The 21,642-nt window shown below is 41.7% G+C and overlaps 2 protein-coding genes across 3 annotated transcripts in view; one reads left to right on the top strand and one right to left on the bottom strand.

Annotated features, from left to right (window-relative positions):
- Bbof1 (basal body orientation factor 1) overlaps positions 1–5,430 on the top strand; it is a 40,034-nt gene extending 34,604 nt beyond the window's left edge. The window contains exon 12 of the mRNA XM_042692837.1: positions 5,310–5,430. The gene's annotated coding sequence lies outside the window, so the exon portion shown is untranslated. The remainder of the gene's footprint in view (positions 1–5,309) is intronic.
- On the bottom strand, positions 1,404–21,433 carry Aldh6a1 (aldehyde dehydrogenase 6 family member A1). Of its 2 annotated transcripts, none has more exons than XM_042692521.1 (12): positions 21,333–21,433; positions 13,448–13,507; positions 11,824–11,898; positions 11,492–11,653; positions 11,091–11,169; positions 10,280–10,582; positions 8,760–8,881; positions 7,608–7,797; positions 7,259–7,440; positions 5,828–6,007; positions 5,440–5,538; positions 1,404–2,791 (listed from the first exon to the last, which is right to left on the bottom strand). In XM_042692521.1, the coding sequence occupies exons 1-12, from the start codon at positions 21,378–21,380 to the stop codon at positions 2,687–2,689; spliced, it is 1,605 nt and encodes a 534-aa protein (XP_042548455.1). In that variant the 5' UTR covers positions 21,381–21,433; the 3' UTR covers positions 1,404–2,686. The 2 variants fall into 2 exon arrangements, with proteins under 2 accessions (XP_042548455.1, XP_042548456.1); XM_042692522.1 differs by lacking the exon at positions 1,404–2,791 and adding an exon at positions 4,519–4,787.
- Between the last annotated feature and the right edge of the window lie 209 nt (positions 21,434–21,642).

Here is a 21,642-nt window from a genome sequence, read left to right as displayed (position 1 = left end):
GTCTTTAGACATGAGTATAAGTCAAAATAATGTAGAGGTTAGAAAAGATGTAGAAGTTAGGAAAGTACATAAGGAAGTATGATACCATTTTTTAGAAAGCCAAATTCTGTTTTTCTTTTTAAGGACTTTCATTGATAATCATTTAGTACAATGTAGAAAGAGAAAATTCAAATAAGGTCATAGTAGTTCAACAGAGAGATTAAAATCCTTATTTTTTAGTTGCTACCACCATGACTATAACTAGTTTTCTCCATCTAAGAAACAGCCAGGTGCTGGTGGCTCACCTGTAATCCTAGCTATTCAGGTACCTGAGATCTGAGGATTGTAGTTCTAAGCTAGCCCTGGCAGGAAAGTCCGTGAGACTCTTATCTTCAATTAACTGCCAGAAAACAGGAAGTGATTCTGTGGTTCAAAGTGGTAGAGTGCTAGCCTTGAGCAAAATAAAAGCTCAGCGACAGTGCCAGGCCCTGAGTTCAAGCCCTACAACTGACCAAAAAAGAAAAAGAACAAACTTCTGATGAACAAGTAGCTGGCCGAATAAGTTGATTTTGCTTAGTCTTTTTGTGTGTGTGTGTGTGTGTGTGCCAGTCCTGGGACTTAAGTTCAGGGTATAGGTGCTGTCCTTGAACTTTTGTACTGTACTACTTGGAGTACTACTACTTTGTACTCTACTACAGAAGTAGAGCTCTTCTGGCTTTTTGGTGGTTTATTTCTAATAAGAATCTCTTGGGCTTTCCCTGCTTGGGATAGCTTCAAATTGCAATCCTTAGATCTCAACCTCCTGAGTAGCTAGGATTACAGGCACGAGCCACTGGTGCTGGCTTGATTAGTCATCTTTAAAAGAGTGACTTCCCTTAACTGTAAAGAAAATGTTAAGAGTCTTGTGATTGTTTAATTCAACTTGGAATTTAGACAATAACCTTTTATTCAACCCAGACTAAAGTTATTGGATTGGATTAAAAAATAGCTATTTTATGAGCTAAAACAAAGGGCATTGTATTCTCAATTTACCAATTTCTATTGCCACCGTTAGAAAGGGCAGAAGAAAAAAAAACCAACAGGGCTGTGTGGTTTGTTAATTTTTTTTGTGTGCCAGTCTTGGAGCTTGAACTCAGAGCCTGGATGCTGTGTGCATGAGCTTTTTTGCTCAAGGGTAGCACTCTACCATTTGAAACAGCTCCATTTCTGGAGCTGTTTGGTGGGTTAATAGATAAGAATCACAGACTTTCCTCCAGGCTTGGCTTCAAACTGTGATTCTCAGATCTCAGCCTCTTCAGTAGCTAGGATTCTAGGTATGAGCCATCAGTGCCTGGCTTGTTAGTTCTTTTAATTACTGAAGGTCTGACATTCTAGCCAGTACATAGTAATAATAAGCCTTAAGTACAGTCCATTGAGTATACATATATTTTTTAAACAATCTTTACTTAACTCATTGAATTAACCATGTAGAATAGGGTCCAAGTAATTAATGAGGAAGCAGAAAAGTAAATAATCAGTGCCATCTGGCAGAGCAGCAGAGTTCTCTCCATCAGAGCTAATAGGCTTCTAGTTCACAAAGTTAGGATTCATATGGGATGGTGGAGCAAAAAGAATCCCTGCTGTTTAGAACATCAGTTTCTATTCTGAGTTAAAATTTAGATAGAGCAAAGAAACAAAACACTCCAAGGTAGTTGAATTTGTGGTAGCAAAGACTATCAAAAGCTTGTCACTACTTATGTAATGGAAAGCTTTGAAATTTCTTATGTCACTACTTATGGAAAGCTTTGAAATTTCTTAAGTCCTGAAGAGTTATTCTACATAAATTATTCTTTCATTAAAATATTACTAATGAGAAATTCAGGCAGGAGGAAATAATAACATATAAAATTTGGCAAATAATAGCAGGTTAGACTTGCTTAAGGCAAGAGTCTTACCCATTTCACATAGTTAAAGCACTCTTAATTTCTGGATACAAAATAATTTTTGAAACAATTATCCAAGAAGACAATTTGTATGTAAATTAATAGCTGAAGCATCGATTAGTGATTGCTGAAGCAAACTCTGAAAGTTAACATTTGGCACAGCTGATAAAAGGTTGATTTATCCATTGTATACTGAGGTATTCTTGTGAAGTATTTTAAGAAGCAGGAACGAGGACAATGAATGAAATTGTGGTCATAAATCACAAGGACAATGAAGTGACATTGAGCAAAAGAGAAATAGCCATCATATTGGATAAGTAGAAATGGTTTACATCTGTGTAGTACAGGATGAGTGAAAAGCAGAGGGGTTGTGCCCACTGCTATTGATGAAGGGCTGTATTTGAGGCACAATTAGAGAGTAACTGTTTATGTCTTATTTCCCCATGCAAGGGTTCTTTTTCCACTTGTTGAAATATTTTCTGCATATAGAGTGACCTCTCCCTCCTTCAAAAAGGAGAAATTGTAGAAAACAGGATTAAGTTGTCCTTCCAGATAAGCATTTCACAGTTACAATGGATACCCCCGAAAAAAGTATGAAGAACAAGTGAAAACTTGGGTGTCATCATTACACCAACATTCTCCCTATAGCAACTTTGAATGGATGGAGCATCTTGAGAGAATTTAGTCGTATCCAATTCTAGGAAGTTTTTTTTTTAGCAAAGATGGCAAATAAAGTTGGTCAAGAATGAAGATTACTTAGGATCAAGTCTTGAAGAAACTTGTTTCTAATGGCCCATGGTAGGCATGACTACAGCAGGTGAGGAAAGAGTAGCATCCTCTTCTTTCCACTGAGAAGTGATGGTCTTTAGCTGAGTATAGAACTGGATACCCTAAGAAAGCAAAGAGTTAGCATATACTTTAGGATGTTCATGACTCATTTTTTTTTCCTTGTCGGTCGTGGGACTTGAATACGGGCCTAGGTGCTGTCCCTTAGCTCTTCAGCTCAAGGCGAGCGCTCTACCACTTAAGCCACAGTGCTACTTCCAGTTTTCTAGTGGTTTTTATTGGAGATAAGAGCCTCACTGAGGGCTGGGAAAGTGGCTCAGTGATATAGTGCTTGCCTTGCATGCATGAGGCCCTGGGTTCAATCCCTCAGCAGCACATAAGCAGGAAAAGCCAGAAGTGGTGCTGTGGCTCAAGTGGTAGAGCACTAGCCATGAGTTGAAAAGCTGAGGGACAGTGCCCAGGCCCAGAGTTCAGGCCCCATGACTGACCAAAAAAAAAAATAGTACATTTCTTTGGGGCTGGGAAGGTGGCTCAGTGGTAGAGCGCTTGCCTTGCATGCCTGAGGCCCTGGGTTCGATTCCTCAGCACCACATAAGCAAAAAGAAAAAAGCTGGAAGTGGTGCTGTGGCTTAAGTGGTAGAGCGCTAGCCTTGAGCTGAAGAGCTGAGGGACAGCGCCCAGGCCCAGAGTTCAGGCCCCACGACTGGACCCAAAAAAAAAAAAAAAGACTTTATATATAAACACATGTATGAGGTCCTGGATTCAATCCTGTAACACTGTAAAAGAGATATATTTATGTATACACCACATACATGTATAATTTATGAGAATAAGCTTGATATTAAGTGTGGTTGTTCATGCCTATAATCTTAGCATTGGGAGATGGAAGCCGGAAGATCGCATGTTCTAGGCCAGCTTGGGCTATAGCAAGATCTTGTCTCAGAAAAAATACCATTAACAACAACAAAAATCTTTAATCTTTTAATGTTTTACTTCTCTGTTTTTTTTTTTTGGTGAGGGGGTGGGGCAGGTTTGACACAAAGTCTTAACATGTTGCTTACAGCATTTCTCTGCCTCATATACCCAAATAATTGGTTCTGCAGGTAAAGCCCATCACATTGGACTGCTTAGGAAAAAACTTTTTCTTTTTTTTTTTGTTAGTCAAGGGGTTTGAACTCTCGGTCTGGACACTGTCCCTCTGCTCTTCAGTTCAAGGCAAGCACTCTACCACTTGAGTCATAGCATCACTTCCAGTTTTCTGGAATTGGCAATAAGAGAGATTGGAGATAAGAGCCTCATAGACTTTCCTGCCCAGGCTGGCTTTGAACTGTGACCTTCAGATCTCAGCCTTCTGAGTAGCTAGGATTATAAGCGTGAGCCACCGGCACCAGGCTAGGAAAGATTTTTGTTCTCTTTTTTTTTTTGTTTTGTTTGTTTTTGTTTTTTGTCGGTCATGGGGCTTGAACTCTGGGCCTGGGCACTGCCCCTCAGCTCTTCAGCTCAAGGTGAGCGCTCTCCACTTGGGCTATAGAGTCCTTCTGGTTTTCTGGTGGTTTATTTGAGATAGGAGTCTCACAGTCTTTCCTGCCCGGGCTGGCTTTGAACCATGATCCTCAGATCTCAGCCTCCTGAGTAGCTAGGATTACAGGCGTGAGCCGCCAGTGCCCGGATGTTTTTGTGTTTTGTTTTTTTTTTTTTGCCAGTCCCAAGCTTGAATTCATGGCCTCTGAACTGTCCCTGAGCTTCTTTTGCTCAAGGGCCACAGGGCCACCTCTGGCTTTTTCTGTTTATGTAATACTGAGGAATCAAACTTAGTGCTTCATGAATGCTAAGCAAGCACTCTACCACTAAGCCACATTCCCAGCCCTAGGAAATACTTTTAAGTAATAGTTTTACTGTTTTGTTTTTTTTTTAAGAAATGCTTGTTACCAGTATCAAATTACAGGTCATCTGTGATTTACTAATTTTCCTTTTTTATGAGGTAGTGTCTCACTGTGTAGTCTCATCTGTCCTCATTTCCTTTTCAGTTAGGACTGTGATGTAGGCCATTATTGCTGCTTAATATGCCATGCTGTTCCTGCTTCATTATATGTGTACCTGCTGAGGGATATGATAACAGTGATAATTCAGTCTTTATAACCTTATGAAATATATTCAAATTTTATAGCTGAAGAAACTTGAGGCATAAAGGAGGGTTTTCTTACCAGCTAATAACTGGTAGGGCTAGAATTTGAACCTAGAGACACTGATTCCAGATTTGCTTTATTTTCTTATTCAGTGTTTGGTAACAGAGATGCTCAATTAAAAAAAAAATATTTTTTTTGGTATTAGGTATTGAACCAGGGCCTTGAGCATTCTAGACAGGCATTCTACCTTATTAAGCTACAACCTTGGCACTCAAACTGTCACAGGAGAAACATGTGCCATGAAGAGTACATGCGCCATATCACCCAGCACTGAGGAAGGGTGGTAGTGGTCAGAGGTTAATTTTCTGAAGGGAAGAGGGTCATAAGCAGAGGGAATACAGACTTGGGGTTTTTCAGGCTTTTTACCTAAACTTTGTTGCCTTATTCAGGAAACTATAACTTAGTGAAACTTTGTTATCTTTTAAATCTTTTCTAGGGGACTTTTTGAAAACACTACAGAACAACATATGACCCCAGATAGGCTGCTTGCAGATCCTTCTTTGCAGAATCCTAGCTTCTGAATAAGTTCAAGAAGAAAGTTTCTTAAAGAAAAAAAAAAAAATTACCTGTTTGCCATAGAAATTGGTGTCTCCCCTGAAGGAAGATCGAGAGCCCGTGAATGAGAACATTGGCAAAGGCACTGGAATGGGAACATTCACTCCCACCTAAGAAGAACAAACCCATGCACTACTCAGCAAAGGACTCACACTCCATTTAGAAGCTCAAAGACAATACAGAGACCAGTTTTAAAGTTCATTCTGTTTGAAAAAGACTTGTTTTAAATAGCCATCTTGCACCCTGTCCTCCACCCCATGGGCTTTATTCCTGAGGAAGAAATACAGCATTGTGGGAGATTAAAGAGGCAGTTTTTGAGCAAACTGCAGTGGCCACTGTTTGGTGTTTACTATCTTAGGAAAGCGCTACAAGAAAACTCCAAAAATTATATTCACAAACCTGTCCAACATCTACCAGGTGGGAATATTTCCGAGCAGTGGCTCCATTGGTGGTGAAGATGGCAGTTCCATTTCCATATGGGTTATCATTTACGATCTTGATGGCTTCATCTAGTGTTTCTGTCTCTAGTACCACAAGAACTGGACCAAAAATCTCTTCTTTATAACATGTCATGTTTGGCTGTCAGGAGTGATGTATCGAGGAAAGAAGTCAGCTTTTTGAGTTGAGTATTTTATGGTTATATTTAGCATTTTTATTGCCCACTATTTACATGGGCAGTTTTCGTGTTAGCCGTCTCTTCATCTTAAGCATTTTATGGGGAAAAAAAAAGTCGTTCTCTATCCTCTGGGCTAAAAACATATAAACAACTTGAAATTCCTATTAACTGTAACTACACTTTTTTTTGAGCACTATGTTTTTAAGTTCCCATGATCATCTACTAGCTTCTTTCTTACATCTACTTGCTTCTTTCTTAATAGTTATACAACTGGTTTCACATAGTTACCAAAAAAAAAAAAAATCACAAAAAATTTATTTTTCATAAATCAAATATGAAGTACATTTGAAGAATTTTTCCAGGTTTAGAAACTACACTCAGTTCTCTGTACCATAAGCCAATCAACTTCCATTCAGTTCTTTGCCTCCCAAATAAGTCTATTAAGTTTCTGTTTTGATACAGATTCATCAACATTCCAAAAATTCTTTAGCATTGTACCTAGTCACTTTTGTTTGTTGCTGATAAGTGGATTTTTCTTTTATCGTTCGGTGGCAAGAGATTTCCTAACTTCTGTACTTGTATTCAATCTTTGATTATTCAGTATTATAGTGAAGATATGTATCATTTAAGGATAAAAAGCCACTTAACCTCAATTTAGCATGACAAATCACCTCTTTTTTTGGTTCCTTTCTGGTGAGATGCAACTAAACTTTAGGTAGATATTCAGTAAATCTTGTGATATACTGAGCCACTGCAAGGCTCAATTTATGAGTTCAATTTATATGACCAAGGCAGGAGGGTGATAAACAGTAATTATAGAGGAAACGAGGTGACAAACTGCAGTGGACTACTGTGGCTGTTACCTGTTTTTGCTACAAATTCAGAACAGTTTATACTTTTTTAAGGTGTTGGGAAAAAGATCATTTCGTGACATGTAAAACTTACATGGAAAATTCATGTAAATTCATAAAGTTATTGAAACACACGTAGTGTTTATGGCTGATTCTATACTGTATACCATAGTTGTGGACTTGTGATAGATATTATAGAAAACTGTAAGTCAGGAGGGGAGACTTTGATTCTAGGTAGAACAACTCAGCAACCTTGGCAAGAGTTGAGGTCTTTTCATTAAAAGTCTTCATGTATGATTTACAGAGATGAGAGTCCATAACGCCTAAAGTGACTTAAGTTCTCCTGGTTATGAAATTATTTACCTTGACATTTGAGATGATGGTTGGTCCAACAAAATTACCATTCTCATAGCCTTTGACTTTAATTTTTCGCCCATCTAAAAGGATAGAAGCTCCCTCCTTCGTTCCACTATCAATTAGATTGCAGACTCGTTCTTTGGCCTGTGGAGTGATCAGTGGGCCAAGATCAGCTCCAGGCTGGTCTCCTGTAAAACAATATACAAGTATGTAAGGTGTTTATTAACATAAATTATAGCTATTAAGCCATGGCTATGAATTGACACATACAGTTAGAGATGAAATTGGCAAACACCACTGCTAAAATCAAGGTTAGACGCAGAATCTCAAGTTGCTGAGCAGATGACTGATTTACCTGCATTGACTCTTAGTTTTTTGGCCCGTTCCACTAGCTCTGGCAGCCACTTCTTAGCTTCTCCCACAAGAATTGCTGTTGAAAGAGCCATGCAGCGCTGACCAGCAGCTCCAAATGCTGCCCCAACAAGCTGGTTTAGGGTATTTTCTTTATTGGCATCTGGCATAATTACCCCATGATTTTTGGCTCCCTAAAGAAATAGAGAAAGTGCATGGGTCTTCCTTAGCCAAATACTATTAAACTAAGAAATTAAAAGAATCTGAGATCTCAAATAAGAATTTAAAGAAAGGACTAAAGCATTCAACCTTTGAGGACGAAATTATTTTTACTGTTGCTGAAGTCAGCAACATAGAACAGATCCCTATATTACTTTTTGCTTTCTACTTGATAAGCTGATAGATGTTACTTAGATCGAAAAAGGAAGACAATCACAGCCCAACAGACAGGTTACAAGTACTGCATCCAAGAACCAGAAAAACTCTCTTTTTTCTCAAGTTAGATATTTTCTACTAGGGTTTCCTGTCAAATGAAGAACAATAAAAACAAAGAGCTGCCAATAATAATGTCAGTAGCTGGCTGAGAGAAAATAAGAGACCTTTCTGATATGTAACATGGAGTTTGGGTGCAAAGCTGCATTTGTATCTTTTCTGTGTAGGATAAGATGATCTCTTCCACAGATAAATTCCTACACATGACTATAAGTGACGGCATGAACAGATACCATGACTGCTAGTTAGTTTAATCTTGTTGGGAACATTTGGCTTTTTCTAGTGTCTTAAATAGACTGGTCTCTCAAAGGTATCTGTACATTGACATTAATAGTTAGGATTCATATTAAAAGCAGGATTAACAACTAGAAAAACTGTATAAATGAAGAAAAGGCACAGTAACAGAATTTGGTTATTACTACTCAAGCCCAATGAATCTAAATAACTCCTGAGGAGGAATGTGCCCCCCCCCTTTTTTAAACCAAGATAAGTATGCTAAAAGTTGATTAACATAACAGAATAAAACTCAATTTCAGGGCTAATGAGAAGGTATTTAGGATGAAGTGGTAATTAAGAAACACTGGCTTTAGTGAGATGCTGAAGGGCTGTTCCTTGATAATTTAAACACCTGTAACAAAGGAGGAAAAAGAAATTTAAAAATCACCATATTAGCTTGAACCCTCTTGCCGTGTCTTGACCCTCTTTCGAAAATGTACTCTCCTGCCTGGTTGGATCCCACAAAGCTGATTGCTTTGATATCCGGATGATCACAAATAAAATTGACAGCTTTAAGAAGAGAATAAATAATTACCAAAAGAACAGCTGGCAATAATCTCCTCAACCTGGCAATGGTTTTTCCAGTGCTATGAATTGGAAATTTTCACATATCTCTGTCTACACTGAATTTCCATTGCAAAGGTCTCATTTATTTCTCTTAGCTTTTTAAAATTACAAATCCTATTAAGCCTCGTCACACTGTTTATTTTCTATTTCAGAATTTCCACTTACAGTCTAAATGCTATCATTCCTATTTCCCTGTAAGATAACAGCCTTTCAAAACTGGACCCATTTTGTCATTTAAGAAATGTATGAGGGCTGGGAAGGTGGCTCAGTGGTATGAGGCCCTGGGTTCAATTCCTCAGCACCACATAAGCAAAAAGAAAAAAGCCGTAAGTGGTGCTGTGGCTCAAGTGGTAGAGCGCTAGCCTTGACATGAAGAGCTGAGGGACAGGGCCCAGGCCCAGAGTTCAGGCCCATGACCGGACCCCCTCCCCCCCCCCCCCAAAAAAAAGAATGTATGAGCTGAGTGCTAGTAGCTCATGCCTGTGATCTTAGCTACTCAGGAGGCTGAGATCGGAGGATCAAGGTTCAAAGCCAGTGTGGGCAAGAAAGTCCGTGAGATTTTATCTCCAATTTACCACCAGAAAACCGGAAGTGGTGCTGTGCCTCAAGTGGTAGAGCGCTCGCCTTGAGCTGAAGAGTTCAGGGACAGCACCCAAGCCCAGAGTTCAAGACCCACGACCAAAAAAAAAAACTCAATTGTCACACTAAGCCTCTCAGTGTATTATATGTGTGTAACTGAGTCTTTTAGTGTATTGATGGGTGATATAGCATACTATTTAAAAGCAAGAACCAGAGTCAGCTCTCCTGGTTACACATATCCTAACTGTTGTGGTTTCTAGTAGTATGACTTAGGGCAAAATAGGATTTTGTTCTGACTTTCTAATCTGTAAGATGGAAAAACAGTACCAGCTTCAAAGGGTTCCTGTAAAGATGCAATGAGGTGACCAACTTTCTCTTTAATCTCCTCTCTGTATACAGATAGCAAACAATCATAACCTCCAAATACAGAGGTTCCTTCTTTTTCCCCTTTTTTGTCAGTCCTGGGGCTTGAGCTCCAGGCGTGGGCACTGTCCCTGAGCTTCTACTTGCTCAAGGCTAGCACTCTACCACTTGAACCATAGTGCCACTTCTGGCTTTTTCTGTTTATGAGGAATCAAACCCAGGGCTTCATGCATGCCAGGCAAGCATTCTACCACTGAGCCACATTCCTAGCCCCATGTATGTTCCCATGGGGAATTCCTTTCCTTCCAACTTCCTTATCTTAGAATACCCAATCACCATTTAATATGTTGACTTTTGTGGGGAGCCAGATTAAGTAGCCACATATAGAAGGGTAGTTACCTTCATGCTGTCCATGGATGATGTTCAGTGTTCCATCAGGGGCACCAGAGTCTTGAAGCAACTTAGCAAGAAGCATGGTTGCTCCAGGGACTCGCTCTGATGGTTTCATCAGGAAAGTATTCCCACAAACCATGGCCATGGGAAACATCCACAAGGGGATCATGGCAGGAAAATTAAATGGAGCGATGCCTGCACACACCCCTAGAGGTAGGCGGTAGGAATAAAGGTCCATGTCCTTGGTGATGGATGGCATAGTCTCTCCCAGCATGAGGGATGTCACACTACAGGCGTGCTCAACCACCTCTGGAACAGAGAAGAAGTCAGGCACTGGATGTCCATACTGAGCACTAGTTAGCATTCTAATTCAGCTCTGAGAAAATGTTGCTCAGGCCAATGACAGGAGAGAAACACTAATTTAGCTTTCTATACAGAGATTATCCAAATTGAAATTCCCTGGGGAAAACATCACAGAATAGCAAAATCTATATAAGGAAATAAGCAATCTTCCCATTCTGGGACCTTTGCCTCCCATTTTCTTTTTTTTTTTTTTTTTTTTGGGTCCGGTTATAGGGCCTGAACTCTGGGCCTGGGCGCTGTCCCTCAGCTCTTCAACTCAAGGCTAGTGCTCTACCACTTGAGCCACGGCGCCACTTCCGCCTTTTTTTTCTTTTTGCTTATATGGTGCTGAGGAATCGAACCCAGGGCCTCATGCATGCAAGGGAAGCGCTCTACCACTGAGCCACCTTCCCAGCCCTGCCTCCCATTTTCTTTGCTCTTCCCCCGAAAGTCCCAAGAGTGACTCCCAGCTTACGAAGGCCTCGAAATACATCTCCTTCAGCATCAGCTAGGGTCTTTCCTTGTTCCAATGTGATTAATCTGGCAATTTCTTTCTACAGAGAAAATACACAAATGGAAATGAATGCAAGGATGATCTGTTTTGGGGTTGGGGGGTAGGGGAAGTGCTAGGGATTGAACCTAGGAGTCCTATGCATGCTAAGCATACACTATACCACGGAGCTGTATCCACCCATTAGGTTCCTTTTAATTCTCAAGTGGCCAAGGAAGAGCAAAACAGAACTAGAATAATAAAAGAGTTATGATTAATGTCTTTAAGGTAAAGAGTTGGGAAGGGTACTTGAAAAGCTTTCTGGAAAATAAACAAGCACTCTGTGGGCACTCTATAGGGTGAAATACACTCTTCAGATTTCTTACCAAGTTTTCTTTAATAAGTTGTTGATAGCGGAGAAAGATCTGCTGACGGCTTAATATTGATGTGTCTGCCCATGTGGGAAAAGAACACTTGCAGGCAGCAACAGCTGCATCCATTTCAGCCTTGGTGGACTGAGGAACGCGACCAATGACCTCATTGGTGGCCTAATGGGGAAAAGAGAATGTCACACTTTGCCAGCGACTCACCTTCTCCACGTTTCATCTTTTCTCTGGCAACACTGTTTCATGACAACAAATACCTAGGTTCCCATCTTCCTACCATATTCCCAGAATTCTAGGCTAGTTGGTATAAGTCCTAAAGCAACTTTGCTTACTGGGTTGTGAATGTCAATCCATTTGTCACTTCTGGATTCAACAAATTTCCCATCAATGAAGAGTTTTACAGTTGGCTGGAAAACAAAATAATAAAAACACAAGAACTTTGTATTATTTGTTTTGCTTCTCCCTTTCCCATTCACAAAGAAATTTAGACGGATGACTAAATCTTGTGGTCTCTATCATTAGGAAGGAGATACATATACTAAGGCACTTTTTATTAGCTTACATTAGTTATACAGAGGATTTAATTGTTACATTTCCACATATTTTACAATATAGTCTAATTAATCTCATTATTTGAGGGGGGTGCACTGGGGTTTGAACTGAGGGCTGTGTACTTGCTAGGCAGGCATTCTACCACTGAGCCATATCTCCATCCAGAAACATTCAATATTCTTTTTTTTTTTGGCGCGAGGGGTATGGGGGAGGTCTGGTCGTGGGGCCTGAACTCTGGGCCTGGGCGCTGTCCCTCAGCTCTTCAGCTCAAGGCTAGCGCTCTACCACTTGAGCCACAGCACCACTTCTGGCTTTTTTCTTTTTGCTTATGTGGTGCTGAGGAATCAAACTCAGGGCCTCAGGCATGCAAGGCAAGCGCTCTACCACTGAGCCACCTTCCCAGCGCCACATCACATTCAATATTCTTGTCTACAGTGAATATGATGATGGAGTACAACCTCCTAATACTATGGTCTCTCTGAGAATGGGAAATTTTCTGCTATTCCTCCAGTGAACTTTATGAGAGAACATATCATGAAGAAGCTTATACTAAGATTACAGCCATTCTGTTTTCAAAGACTAGCTATTGTGACTTATTGGTCTGCTGACTTCCTTACATGCTATACACAAGTCTTTATGATCTAAAAGTTAAGAAAATATTTTCTAACTATGCCTTTTTATTTGTCAGTTGTGGGGCCTGAACTCTGGACTGGGCACTGTCCCTCAGCTCTTCAGCTCAAGGCTAGCACTCTACCACTTGAATCAAAGCACCACTTCCAGCTTTTTTTGTTTATGTGGTGCAGAGGAATTGAACCTGGGCCTTTTATGTGAGGCAAGCGCTCTACCATTGAGCCATCTTCCCAGCCCCTAACTATGCCTTTTTTGAGAAGCAGCTTGTATTCACTACATTATCAATGAGGTGTGGTGCTTTCTTTTATTATAACAAGTACATGAGAGTAGAAAGGAAAGAAGCTTATCCCGGAGTTCTAGAAGCTAAAAGTCTAAAATCCAGCAACCATGACTAGGACACCTCAGAAAGGCAGGGAAAATGGTTATAGGAGTCATTTTATCTCACCTTAAAGGTGCCACATTCTAATGCCACACAATGGTAATCACATTTCAATATTTTGGCACTGTGGCTCAAGTGGTAGAGCGCTAGCCTTGAGCTGAAGAGCTGAGGGACAGCGCCCAGGCCCAGAGTTCAGGTCCCACAACCAGACCCCACCCCCCAAAAAAAAGTATGAGACCTTGAGTACAAGTCCCAGTACTGGTAATAATTATTTAAATAAATGACTAGCAACCATGAGGTCCTAGATTCAAAATCACAATACTGTCATAAAAAAATACCCAAATCTATACTAGATTCCTTCTTGAAAGTCAATCTTCAGTGCCCAATTCACTTACCACTGAAGATGAAGAGAAGGAAGATACTGGATACCAGGTGGGGCTTGCTTTGGAAGCAAGCTGTAAAATAAGAATTTCATAAATGAGAGCAGAAAATGATTTAGCTAATAGCTACTAAGATGCTCAACATTATATAACTACAGTACAGATATGAAAAAGGACTTGGTGCTTGCACTCAAAGGTAATTTAGTCTTAAAAAAAAAAACACATGAGGGCTGGGAAGGTGGCTCAGTGGTAGAGCACTTGCCTTGCATGCCTGAGGCCCTGGGCTGGATTCCTCAGCACCACATAAGCAAAAAGAAAAAAAGCCGGAAGTAGCGCTGTGGCTCAAGTGGTAGAGCGCTAGCCTTGAGCTGAAGAGCTGAGGGACCGCGCCCAGGTCCAGAGTTCAGGCTCCATGATCGGACCCAAAAAAAACCAAAAGCAAAAACCAAAAACAACAACAACAAAAAACACATGAGGGCTGGGAATGTGGCTCAGTGGTAGAGTGCTTGCCTTGCATGCATGAGGCCCTGGGTTCAATTCCTCAGTACCACATAAGCGGAAAAAGCCAGAAGTGGTGCTGTGGCTCAAGTGGTAGAGCACTAGCCTTGAGCTGAAGAGCTGAGGGACAGCGCCCAGACCCAGAGTTCAGGCCCACGACCAGCAAAAAACAAAAACAAACAAACAAAAAAAACACATGAGGGTTGGGAAGGTGGCTCAGTGGTTGAGCTCTTGCCTTGCATGCTTGGAGCCTGATTCCTCAGAACCACACAAGCAGAAAAAAAAAAAAAAAAAAGCCGGAAGTGGCTCAAGTGGTAGAGTGCTAGCTTTGATCTGAAGAGCTGAAGGACAGCATCCTGGCCCAGAGTTCAGGCCCCACGACCAGACCAAAAAACAAACAAACAAAAAAAAAAAAACACACATGAGGGGCTGGGAAGGTGGCTCTGTGGTAGAGTGCTTGCCTTGCATGCATGAGGCCCTGGGTTCGATTCCTCACCACCATATAAGCAGAAAAAGCCAGAAGTGATGCTGGGGCTCAAGTGGTAGAGAGCTAGCCTTGATCTGAAGAGCTGAGGGACAGCACCCAGGCCCAGAGTTCAGGCCCCATGACCACTACCACCACCACCAACAACAAAAACGCATAAAACTAGGACACAGGGGAAACTATAAAAAAGAACAATAATGTGATCATGCTCTGAACTTCCACAACAGAGTGGTGTCAAATATTTTGGGGGATCATTATATTTTCCTCATTTTGGCCTGGAAAATGCAGTCACCAAGAATCTAACAATATGAAAATATCGTTGAAGTATGAAGGTGTTGAAGACAATACACAATAAACACAAATATAATAAACTATAAATAATAGTCAATGTAAGCATAAACTAGTACATATAAAATATAAGAATTATATATATGTCAATAAAATACTTAAAACAGCTGAATGTCAGTGGCTCACGCTTGTAATCCTAGCTTCTCAGGAGACTGGTATCTGAGGATTGTGGTTTAAAGCAAGCCCAGGGAGCAAAATCCATGAGACTAATATCTCTAATTAGCCACCCAAAAAAGCCAGTAGTGAAACTGTGGCTAGAGTGGTAGAGTGCTAGACTTGAAGGGGAAAAGAAAAAGTTCAGAGACAGCACCAGGTCCTGAGTTCAAGCTCCAGGATTCACACACATGAACAAAAACTACTTAATGTTAGGGAAAAGAGCAAGTGTATGAAAGGAGAGAAAGAAGAAAGATCAGAACAGGTTTAAACCATTGCTGCAGAGGGACTCCAACTCTAAGCAGGGTCAGAGAAACAAGGAGCAGGGAAGGAAAGATTGTTCAAGGAAACATGTTGAATTGAGTTAGTGTTGAATGGAGCAGATAGTCACATTATGAAGAATGCCTAGGTCAAAAGGCCATACTGTCAGCTATTGTGGCTGAAAAGAATGGTTTAAATTTACAGGAGTACGGATGAGGACTTTGCCAAGAACCCAGATCAGAGTTTTTTAGATGATAAGTCCTGGAGAATGGGAGGGAACTCAGTGGACCTTGAAAGCAACATTGGGTTATAAAAAACAATGCAGAGTCCTATCACAATACAAATGTTCATAGCAGTTTTAGTCACAATAACCCAAAATTTGGAAATGATCCAAATGTCAGCCACTCTATAAATGTTATTTTTGTTATTGTTGGTGGTGGTCTTGGGGCTTGAATTCAGGGCCTGAGAGCTGTCCCTGAACTCTTGCTCAAGGCTAGCACTTTGAGCCACAGTTCCACTCATGGTTTTCTGGTGGTTAATTGGTGATAAAAGTCTCATAACTGGGCTAGGAAGGTGGCTCAATGGTAGAGTGCTTGCCTTGCATGCATGAGGCTCTGCGTTTGATTCCTCAGCACCACATAAGCAGAAATAGCTGGAAGTGGTGCTGGGGCTCAAGTGGTAGAGTGCTAGCTTTAAGCTGAAGAGCTGAGGGACAGCGCCCAGGCCCAGAGTTCAGACCCCACAACTGACAAAACAAAACAAAACAAAACAATCTCTTAACTTTCTGCCCAGGTTGACTTGGAACCATGATCCTCAGATTTCAGTCTCCAGAGCACCTGGGTCTTTTAAAAAGATAATACTAGCTGGACGCTGGTGGCTCAGGCCTGTAATTCTAGCTACTCAGGAGGCTGAGATCTGAGGATCCCATTTCAAAGCCAGGCAAGGCAGGAAAGTCAGTGAGACTCTTATCTCCAATAAACCACTAGAAAACCAGAAGTGTCGGTAGAGCGCTAGCTTTGAGCTGAAGAGCGCAGGGACAGCGCCCAAGCCCAGAGTTCAAACCCCACGACTGACCAAAAAAAAAAAAAAAAAAAGCACTAGTCAGATCACTCCCTTGTTCAAAAGCTTTCTGTGAACCTGTGGATGTATGTAGCTCAGTGGCAGAGTATTTTTCTAGTAAATGCAAGGCCCTAGGTTTCATTCCTGACAATGGAAAATACAACACAGCAAAATAAAAGTACACACATTTACACAAAACAATCCAATGGCTTTCTACTACCTTGAGATAAAGATTAATCAGCTTGATGTTACTACATGGTAGCCTTGCTTTTCTAGATTCGTAGTTTGCTACTTTTTTCCTTGCTCTCTACTTCAACCATTCTGAACATGTTTTGTGCTCTTGCCTTTGCCCCTGTTAATCCCTCTTGCCTGGCACTGATCACATTTGCTCAGCTACTCCTACTCCTTTGCATTGCCAATCTTAAACTCAAGACTTACTCTAGAAGTCTCAAAATCAGGACCAAGTATTTGCCTGGAGAGTCCATAAAGCGGCAGAATTCCTGTTTCTCATTTCACATTATATAATGATAGTTTAATTATTAAGTATCTCTCCCCTTAAATCACTAGACCATGTGTCCTCCACCCCCATCATGGTTCCTGGCATAAAGTAAGCCCTCATTAATATTTTGCAGAGTAACAGAATGAATACCCACCAAGCAATAATTTGTTACTAACATTGTGTTCTCTCTCTCTCTTTCTCTCTCTCTCTCACTCGCTCACTCTCTTGTCATTTACAGGCTTGAATTCATGGCCTGGGTGCTCTACCACCTGAGCCACAGCTCCACTTCTGGGTTTCTGGTAGTTAAATGGAGATGAGTCTCATGGACTTTCCTTCCCAGGCTGGTTTTGAACTATGATCCTCAGATCTCAACCTTCTAGGATTACAAGTTGAGCCAGTGCACAACTGTGTGTTCTCTCGTCTAGGATAGAAAATGTGGGCTGGGAAGGTGGCTCAGTGGTAGAGTACTTGCCTTGCATGCATGAGGCCCTGGGTTCGATTCCTCAGTACCACATAAGCAGAAAAAGCCGGAAGTGGCACTGTGGCTCAAGTGGTAGAGAGCTAGCCTTGAGCTGAAGAGCTGAGGGACAGCGCCCAGGCCCAGAGTTCAGACCCCATGACCAACAAAAAAAGAAAAGAAAAAGGATAGAAAATGTACTCATCAACCAACATGAGCATTAAAGGCCTCTTAAGCTTCTTGTTGGTGGTTATAGAGCTTGAGCTCAGGGCTTGAGTGCTGTCCCTAGACCTGTTTTACAGAAAGCTAGTACTCTACCACTTTGAGCCACAGCTCTACTTCTGGTTTTGTTGTTGTTGTTGTTTTGTTTTTTGGTTAATTGGAGATAAAAGTCTCACAGACTTTCTTGTCAGGGCTGGCTTCAAACCATGATCTTCAATCTCAGCCTCCTGACTAGCTAGGATCACAGGTATGAGCCACTGGCACCTGGCTTCCACTTACACCTTGTATATTCACATACACGAATACCCACTGCTGTCAAGAGGGTAAAATAGGCAGTGTATCAGGTGTAACAGAGCAGTATCATAAATTTTTGCTGGGTTACAACTCAAAATTTCACTTCCTGCAAAATACTCCTTAGCATTGTTGCTGAAGAAAGTTTCCTGATTTCTATTCTCATATTTATTTCCTACCTGCTATTTCCTTTGGTAGGAACTCCTTTCTCCTCTTAGCTAATGACCTGCTAGTCTTGAAACACTTCCAGAGTCAACCCTTTATAGAAGCTTTTCTTAAATTGTATAGGTTGAGTTTGGGGCTCTTTCTCTATGTCACAGAGTCTTCTATCATTATATGACAACACAGGAGCTTTCACTACAAGCCTAGGATGGGATCTGTACATGAAGAGATGCCAAAATGTTAAGTCCTGAATTCTAGGCTGAGTTTCTACTTGGGTGATTACAGGTAACTTAAGTATCAAGTCATTTACTTTATTACAATTTTAAAATTCTAATCTTCATGAACATTCGTAAGGCTAGGAAGTGTAAGAGTTGGATTAGAATTCAGGTATGACTATGCTACCTGCTCTTTGTACCACATCAATGAGTAAAGTTTTGGGTTTTTTTTTTGCAGTATTTTGGATTGAACTCAGGGGTTCTACCACTTGAGTAGCTCTCCCATCTCCTTTCTGCATTGGTTGGTTTTGAGGTAGCGTCTTGACTTACTCCTGAGCCAGACTGTGCTTCAATCCTACTTGTGTTTCTCCCTCTTGTGCTGAATGACAGGTGCACATCACAACACTGAACCACTGTGCTTCCACCAGAGCTACAGTAATAGGCATGTGCCACTGTACCCAGCCACTGGTTGAGATGGAGTCTTAGAAACGTTTATGCCAAAACTGGCTTCAATCTCTTTTTTTTTTCTTGCCAGTCCTAGGGCTTGAGCTCAGAGCCTAGGCAGCACTGTCCCTAAGATACTTTTTGCTCAAGGATAGCAATCTACCATTTAAGCTATAGCACCATTTCTGTTTAATCTAGTACTGAGGAATGGACCCCAAGGCTTCATGCATGCTAGGCAAGCACTCCACCACTAAGCCATATTCCCAACCCTTGGCTTCAATCTGAAATCCCTGATCTCTGCTTCCCAAGTAGCTAAGATTATACACTTGAGCCAGTGCTACAAGGCTACTGACTTTTTTTTTTGTCCAGTACCAGGCCTTGTTCATGCATGAGGCCCTGGGTTCAATTTGTCAGTACCACATAAACAAAGAATTAATTAAAAAATAAACTAATACTGGTTTATAGTTACAAAAAAGATGGAATATGAAGGATTGAGTCTTGCCTTATTCCCCAGGGCCAAGCAAGCACCAGGTGGGTGCTCATGTGCTGGTCCATAGGCAGGTCATTCTGACCTTGGCCCTCAGGAGACAACAGCCTCCACACCCCAGCATTCCACTGTGGGCCTGGCCAAGGACATTGCCCTTGGTTCCCAGGAGACCATAGCCCATTTTTTTTATTTTCTGCTTCCCTGTTAAACCCTATATAAGCCCACCCCAAAGTCCAGCTGCTTGCACAACCTCCAAACCCACAGGAAGGACTGTGCCCCTTGTTGTTCCTAGCCTTGTAGTCCTAGCCTGTTGACAATCGAAGTCTGGTCTATTGCTTTTCCCTTCTCCTCCATTTCTTCAACAACCACAAGGAGCAAAAAGAGACTGTAGGTTAAGTTCTACCAGCCTCCATAACAGAGAAGCTAAGCTGAATATCTAAAAGAAATATAAACAGGAACTGCAACCTATTTAAATCTTTTAGACCTCTAATATTCATGGTTGCCAGTTTAGACTCTGTGTGTGTGTGTGTGTGTGTGTGTGTGTGTGTGTGTGTGTGTTGTGTTTCTGCTACCCAGGTTGGTCTTGAATTCCTGGCCTCAAGTGATTTTTTTGGATTCAGCTTTCCCAGGAGCAGGGATACAAGTGTCAACAAGCCTGTTTACGCTATTTGTTATCAGTTTCACAATACACTAACGTAAGTAGAAGAGATTCTCCACCTTGATTCAGAAGATAAAATACCTGCTTAAAGATTCGCTATAATGGGGGTAGAGGCAAAGAAAAAAATAGTCAATTTCAGGCTTGACACTGGTGGCTCATGCCTGTAATTCTAGCTACTCATGAGGCTGAGATCTGAGAATTTTGGTTCAAAGCCAGCCCTGGCAGTTAAGTCCCTGAGACTCTTATCTCCAATTAACCACCAGAAACCAGAAATGGCTCTGTAGCTCAGGTGGTAGAGCCTTATCCTGAGCACAAAGAGACTGAGGGACAGTGCCCAGGCCCTGAGATCAGTCTTTAGGATTGGCCAGAAAAAAAAGTCAATATCAGTAAGAGATCTCAAGAAATGGAAAATATATAGTGGAAACTTAGTTTTTCTATTACGGAAGGAAGGAAGGGAGAAAGAAAAAGAAAGAGAAGGAAGGAGGGAAGGTAGGAAGGAAGAAAAAAGAAGGAAGGAAGGAATAGAATGGAAGGAAGGAAGGGAAGGAGGGAGGAAGGAGGGGAGCACAGCAGAAAATATGAGTGAAGTCAGTTCCTCTAATCCCTTCAAGCTCATTCTCTACTGTGCCATTAAAATCATCTTCAAATATGAACCTTTGCTTACTCTGCTGGGAATCTTAGGGATCAATGTTTCTACAGAGGAACACACTGAAACCTGATACTCATATTACATAAAAATGCAACAATATAAAGGAATTCCCTGGCTCCATGAGTGGGCCGTGTTGTACCTTGCAGGTTGTTACTTTCTTAAGTAAATCTTGCTTCAGTTTCATTAAATCCTTGCTAAACTTGGGCCCGGGGTAGACCTATGCACAGCGCTGGGAGCACAAGCCCCAGGCATGCATTCGCTCTATCACACAATTGATGGGTGTTAGTACTTGCTGAGCTGGTTTCTGGGACAAGAACTTGGAAATTCTTATCTTTGTAGCTCTCATTTTCTGTCACCTCTTTGGGAGATGTTTAATTCTTTGGAGCATCGGGACTGGCTCAATAATGTTTCTTATTTACTTCCAACACGAACTGTTTATAACGTCACTGAAAGTTTAACTAGAAGTCTTAGCAAGAAAGCCCAGAGCTTTCTATATATATATACACAGGGCTATCCTAGTTGGCTAAACAGCTTAGCAAATGGTTGCAGCAGTGTACACTTACAGGATATTCAAAGTTCATTCGCTGACTCTCGTTCCTCTCCTCTCTCGTCCCTTACCTCACATTGAGAACAGAGAAGCTGGGTGGGGGAAAGGAAGCAACTGCTGACCAGAAGGTCGACGCTCTTAAGAAAGGTGACCAGAAAGAGGAGTTTCAGGGAGAAAGAAAAGAAAGATGGTTGGTGCAGAGGTGAAAGACAGTGGGGGTCGAGAAGGAGAGAGGAAGCAAGTCACAGCAGCGACGCAACAGGGCTGGAAAGTAGTAGGTCAAGGCCCCAAAAGAAGAGCTCAGAGGTAAAACGCGGGTGGGTACAGACGGGGTGGAACTGGGCCGCCCTTTCGGGTGGGAACGCGATGATCAGCCAGAGAAGGGGTTCCTTTCGTGCACGGTTCAGAGTGGGCGGAAAGGATCTACGCCTAACTTCGTGGTCCCTCGGCGCCAACCCTCACTCGCCTGCAGGATCCGGGCCCGTCCTGCCGCTGCCAACACCAACGCCGCCATGGCTCTCAGCTGTCTCTCCGCGGCTCCACGCGTCACCCGCGGAGCCAGGCCTCCTTAAGAACCCCGCTGCTACACCTCGCCCTCCATCAGAACGGAGCCTCTAATTGGTGAAACGACTATTTTCTCTAGCCAATCATTAGCCAGAGCACCGACTCCCAATCCCTTCACTCTAGTCCGGGGAACAGGTGATTGGTTAGGAGCAGGAACGTTCTAGCTCCCACCTACTTTAGCCAATTTTGTTGGCGGAGATAAGGAAACGCCC

The sequence above is a fragment of the Dipodomys spectabilis genome, unplaced genomic scaffold (assembly GCF_019054845.1).
Source record: "Dipodomys spectabilis isolate Male_0828 unplaced genomic scaffold, ASM1905484v1 ptg000157l, whole genome shotgun sequence".
Taxonomy (NCBI): domain Eukaryota; kingdom Metazoa; phylum Chordata; class Mammalia; order Rodentia; family Heteromyidae; genus Dipodomys; species Dipodomys spectabilis.
The sequence above is the reverse complement of the archived record's forward strand: the minus strand, read 5'-3'. Positions and strand labels throughout refer to the sequence as shown.